This window comes from Penicillium vulpinum (genome assembly GCF_028829585.1).
Source record: "Penicillium vulpinum strain IBT 29486 chromosome Unknown utg000003l_segment0_segment0, whole genome shotgun sequence".
NCBI lineage: Eukaryota > Fungi > Ascomycota > Eurotiomycetes > Eurotiales > Aspergillaceae > Penicillium > Penicillium vulpinum.
This window is the reverse complement of record NW_026643243.1, coordinates 175179-180843: the sequence shown is the minus strand read 5'-3', so window position 1 is coordinate 180843 and position 5665 is coordinate 175179. Positions and strand designations below refer to the sequence as shown.

Here is a 5665-nt window from a genome sequence, read left to right as displayed (position 1 = left end):
GGTCATTTTGAAATACACACTCGTTTACCCTTTTTTTCTGTACCCGTAAGCCTTTGGTATTATACATATAGCTCACATTGATCCTTCTTGTTCATCAGATCCTTATATATACTTGTGTAGTTATACCGAGTACTACTGGATGTCATATGTTTGCAGGTATGATACCTTGTTTTCATTCAGTATTTCAATACATACATGTATGTATGTATACGTAGTACGTACTAGTATTTCGACATGTTTGTTACGCGAGAAGATCACTGCATGTGTATTGTTTCCAAGGTTGTATTATACTATGTAGAGAGTAACCCGCAAACTTTAGTCCAATCCTTTCCTCTCTTCTTTCCTTGTACTTAGTACTTTGGTCGAAATGCACTTTTTTCTTTGAACTAGCTGATAACAGTCACAGGGAAATTGTATATTCACACTATTTGTTCAGGAATAGGCCCTTAACAGGCCCACAATAGGCCGTCGGCCCAAAAAAAACCCCCCTAAAGCCCATCGTGGTCGTAAGAACCGAGCCCAAAGCCCAACCCATTCGTGGGTTGGCCTGGCTCTGCGGAAGCCTACTCCAATTGCTGTCATATACCCTTGCAAATCTTGAACTAATCTTGTATACTACCTGTGCAGTACATTGCATTCCATCGATTTCAGTAACAGCTGCTTTTCGAGTCCTGAAAAGCGTATTTCAGGTTATTTTCAGCCGACTAGTTACCGCTGAGAATCGACGCAGCGATCTTCTCGGCAAACATGTCTGTTCGGTCATATCAGTCAACACATCTTTTGTTATAGGAGGTATGGGAATGGATCGTATCACGTACAAACAGTCGCCATGGGGAACCCTGGTGGCACGAAAGGGAAAGCGCTGGCATCAACAACGCGCAGGCCCGTCACACCGCGGACCCGAGCCCGAGAATCGACAACGGCGGTGGAATCGTTAGCAGCTCCCATTTTGCCTGTTGAGCAGTTTTAGCAGCGGTCGCAAAGTATCTAATACATTGATGATCCAATAGCACTACTCACATGAAGAAGCAGCATGGTAAATCAAGCTCATGTTATTCCTCAACCAGTCCAGAATCTCCTCGCGCGTGGTAACGCTAGGACCAGGTAGGTATTCCTCCTCCACTATATCGCTGTTGAAGGCGATTTCTCGGATACGCTCCAGGGCCGCAATGGCCTGTTCTTGATCACCTTCGTCGAGCAGCCAGTTGGGGCTGATCACTGGAGGGTCCGATATATCGGCACTTTTAATTGTCACATTACCACGAGCGGAGGTGGTGAGCAATGCGGAGCCAAGCGTGAGGTAGTGGTCATTGGGGCCGACGTCTTCGGGGAAGGCGCCATATTCGAGAGACAGATAGTTGACCTCAGGCCAGTCTTCGGGGAACGTATCAAGGAACTCACGGGTGGAGTTGCTGAATTTCTGGCGGTAAGATTCGGGGAACTTCTCGAATGCTAGAACAGGTCACTTGAATTAGCAAGATTGTAGCCGGTATCTCTAACTTTTGTCTATACGAACCTAGTGCTTGTCCTCCTCCAATGCTGGATAAAAGGCCGGTCTGATTGTTAAGATATTCCTTAACAAGGGCGGCAGAGAATTCAGCATTGCCTGCTGCCACCTGCGTTCCGGTTGTCACGTTGACCTGCACCAAAATGTTAGCAGGCCCATCATCGACCTCTACTGATGAGCAGGATCACAACATACCTTATAGGACAGAGCCATCCACGGTTGGTCCTGCACGCACTACATTAGCAATGGGTTGCCAACAAATTTCAGGTCATATCATACCCGCTCGCCTTGCCCAACACCGGGTAGGTCTACCACAACCGGGATATTATGCTCTTGGAGTGTGGCAGCGGGGCCAATGCCAGAAAGCAGAAGTAGTTGTGGTGAATGCCACTACATCTCATGTCAGCTTTAGGGTCGCAATCGCAGTATATATGTATAGGTTGACCTACCGCGCCAGCAGACAAGATCACTTCCTTCGTCGCAGAGAGCTGGTACTTGAAGCTCGACGTCAACGAGTTGGTCTGCACCTCCACCCCCGTGGCGCGCTTCTGCTCATCAAACAGGATGCGCGTGCCCAAAGTCTGCGGGTAGATCTTGATGCTGGAGTTCTTGGCGGCGAGCTGCAAGAAGGAAGTCTCGGAGCTACTGCGCGTGGCCTGTTCCGTGTCGATGGCGGTGGTGATTGTAGCATAACCGATCAGCTTCCCGCTGTTCAAGCCCGGCAAACGAGTAAAACCCAGATTGTCTAAGGACTCTTCGAGATGCGGACCGTAGGGGCCCTGGTAGTTACCGTACGAGACATGCAGGGGGCCTCCAGTGCTCTCAAAGGCGTTGGGGTCATAGGAGATATTGAAAGATGGGTCTATCTTGTTGTAGTTGGGGGGTGTGAAATTGCAGCTCTTCTTGTAGGCTGGGTACACGTTGTCCCAGGTCCAGAAATCATCTCCCGTTGTCTTGGACCATTCGTCGAATGTTCCAACCGTGGCTCTAGAATAGCCCATATAATTGGAGGCGGAGCTGGTCATCATCAGCCGACGTCTTCCTATTGATAGCTAATAGAGAGTGTTTTCACATACCTGCCTCCAAATGTTTGTCCTGCGACATACAGTATGTTGCGATCATTGTAACCCTATAATACTGGTTGGCACTGATCGTTTATACCTAGCGGCGTTGAGAAAAGGTACTTACAGCTTGTGGCTCTGTCTGCAGACCGAAATTGGTCAAGGACTCAAACGAGCCACCAACAAAGTTGGCCAGCGCCGAGTAGAAGTCATATCCAGGTACCTGTGTACGATTGGAATTGAGAATCTCATAGAAGGAGCCGGCTTCAATCACCGCGACTGAGTAATTGGCGGGATCGAGGGCGAGTCGAGCGGCGATCGCATTGCCTGCAGTACCTCCTCCAACGACCTGGACAAACAATTAACATAACATACGATAGACTGTAGTGGCTACAAGCACTGACAATGTAGTCATAACTAGCATTCACTCCTGGCTGGCCAAAAGAGTTCCCAAATAACTCGGTGATGCCGCTAGGATCGCGGCCCACGCCCACAGTCGCTAGGGCCACGGGGACCAGACATAGTGTATACAGCAGGGCTGACATGATTCAAACGGACAAATAGCCAGACACTTTAAGGGGCTCTTGCATGCTATACATCTGGTACCTGCATCTGCCCAGGGGCTTTTATACCGCAGATCAAGGTATCTCCAACCTGCTGGTCCTTCGGTGTGTTCGGCCCGAGCATTTATTGCTGATACGAACTGACGGTAGGCAGACAGCATAAATACGGGATTTGACCCGCAGATGGCTTGACTGTCGCTTGGTCTAGTCACTCAATACTTCCTCCAAACAACAGCCATGGCGATCCCTCAGCGTCCACTCTTGAAACCAGCCTTGTATGTGCTCAGCCTCTTGGGTACTTACCACACTTGGGGCCGCACTATTGTGGACGGCACATTAGTCCACCTTTTGCAGGCCCTCCATGGGGGCAAAGAATACATTCTGCCTGGCACGGATTCTCCACTACGCACGTCTATTACCGGTATCTACTGGCCAGTTGACTACCTCCTGGATATTCTGATTGTCTTCTTCTGGGAGGCAGTGGATGGGTCTCACCCTTCAACCTCAGCCATTGGCATCTATTTTCTCTCCCAGTACTTCAGTATCCTTACCGGCATCTATGTCGATGGTTTGCGGCTTGGCCAATCTCGGGCAATAACCCCGGTGCGGTGAGTGCGTGCCTTTTTTTTTTTTTTTTTTTTTTGGTCCATGCTAAATTGCTAATCTATGTAGAACCATGTTATGGCTATTACTCTTCCAGATGATGGCAATAGCATGTACCGGTTCTTTCTGGGCTCTCTGGTATATCGCTGCTAGTCCATTGATTGCGGAGAATGTTTCATTGCCAGAGTTGCAGCGAAGGTCGGTGGCCGCGTCCTGGCCACTGCTGCTCGTCTTGCCCAGCCTTGTGGTAGGCTATGTTCTCCCAGCCGTCGCCATGGCCCTACCATCCCCGAAAATAGTCTCCAATGACTTTCAGCAGCTGGCACTGGTGACTTGGAATGTATTTCCGCTTGGTGTATTTCTGGTCCACAAGGCCCTTTGGGCGATCTTCCCCTCATCCGGGGATACTAGTATATCGGCTAGCGCGCATCTCAAGGCAATTCGTATCCTCAATGCGATATCCATGCTAGTCAGTTTCACTGTCCATGTGGCACTGTCTAGCATGAGTCTGACCACTTTACTCTTCCCGAGCCTATGGGAGCCAGGATTCATCTCGGAGTTCCTCCCAGCCACCCTGGTAATCCCTCCCGTTTCGTTTACGCAGGGAACCACGGTGGGTCACGGGGTGCGCAGTTTTTTCCTCTGGGACCAGATTTTTGGGTACATGGTGGCGATTCTAGTTGCTTGGCTGCAGCTACGTACTGTTATAGTTGCCCGGGGGAATAAGCTGGGGTGGATGAAGTTGGTGGTCGGGATTGTTGGGGGTACGGTAATTGCTGGACCGGGTAGTGTCTGCCTGGCTATCAATTGGATTCGAGACGAAATTCTGCTAAATCCAGAAGATAGTCAGAGAGCAGACCAGAAGAGGGCGTAGTTTGTTCAGCACATATGCCAGGGATGTCAAGTAGAGTGATAGTTCACTAGTGAGGATCAAAGGAGAGTCTCTCCGAGCTACATATTTACCAACCAATTCAAAATTTCATTGTCTACATACATACTGTTTGTATCAACCACTTGATACTGAACAGATTCGTAAGATGCAGTGATAATTACAAGCTGGTTCAAGCAAGAGTGCGGAGGTACTCCGAAACACACTCTCAAAACCAACACATACCTAACGGGATTCTTGGGGCGAATGCCGTCTCGGGCTGCTTATCTCCGTTGTTTCTTTATTCGGGCCGAGCAAAAGCAACAAGCAAAGGAGAGGGATGCTCGATCTGTATCGATGATTATCAGTGAGAACGAGTAGACATAAATGATTTTAATCCAAGTACGGCAGCACTTTTCAAAAATTCTTACGAAAAAGTAGAAGGCTGCCGTTCTGTTTGGCTAGAGCTTCCACTGATTTTGTTTAGCCTCGGTTATCGCCGACCGAAACTAAACTTGCTTTGGTGTGCCGGGGCACACACCTTTGTGGCGTATCCGGGGGCTGAAATAATTGGACAGTACTCCGTACTTGTGTCAGCAATGAATCATCGTGAAAGGGAACGGCTTGACAGTGGAGACAAGTTCCAAGGTTGTGCCGTGGTGGACTGATCTCAGCACATGTGCTAAAGTACCCCGTACTTTGTGTCAAAGTACGAAGTACTCCTGGATCGCAGGGGAATGGACTTCCTCTTGGCCATATAGTTTTAAAATTAAACTACTCCGTACCTTTTAGTACATTTTCGTTGTGACCAGTACATTATTATTTAATAAGATCTATAGACCTTTGCTGATCATTCTCGTAGTAACAGAGGACTAGCATAATTGGTAAATGGATCACGCAAACTAGGGGATAACATTTAAAAATAAACATATACGGTTGTTGAGATATGAAAGTTGATTTGCTATGTGTTTTGGGGGTGATCCACTGGCTTGAGTGAATAATAGGTCACGTCAATACAGCTACGAATTCCCCATATTATAGTGTGCATATGGGCGCGTTTCCC

The 5665-nt window shown here is 48.4% G+C and overlaps 2 protein-coding genes across 2 annotated transcripts; one reads left to right on the top strand and one right to left on the bottom strand.

The window, feature by feature from the left end:
* Positions 1-704: 704 nt before the first annotated feature.
* On the bottom strand, positions 705-3113 carry N7479_005173 (GMC family oxidoreductase; the record flags this gene model as incomplete). Its single annotated transcript, XM_057252870.1, has 10 exons — positions 705-751; positions 819-953; positions 1021-1452; positions 1517-1640; positions 1703-1732; positions 1787-1897; positions 1957-2524; positions 2584-2636; positions 2696-2917; positions 2973-3113. The coding sequence occupies 10 exons, from the start codon at positions 3111-3113 to the stop codon at positions 705-707; spliced, it is 1863 nt and encodes a 620-aa protein (XP_057106732.1).
* A 255-nt stretch (positions 3114-3368) lies between these two features.
* Positions 3369-4608, top strand: N7479_005172 (uncharacterized protein; the record flags this gene model as incomplete). The annotated part of the gene is made up of 2 exons (XM_057252869.1): positions 3369-3739; positions 3804-4608. 2 exons carry the CDS (start codon positions 3369-3371, stop codon positions 4606-4608), a joined length of 1176 nt encoding a protein of 391 aa, XP_057106731.1.
* Positions 4609-5665: the final 1057 nt, after the last annotated feature.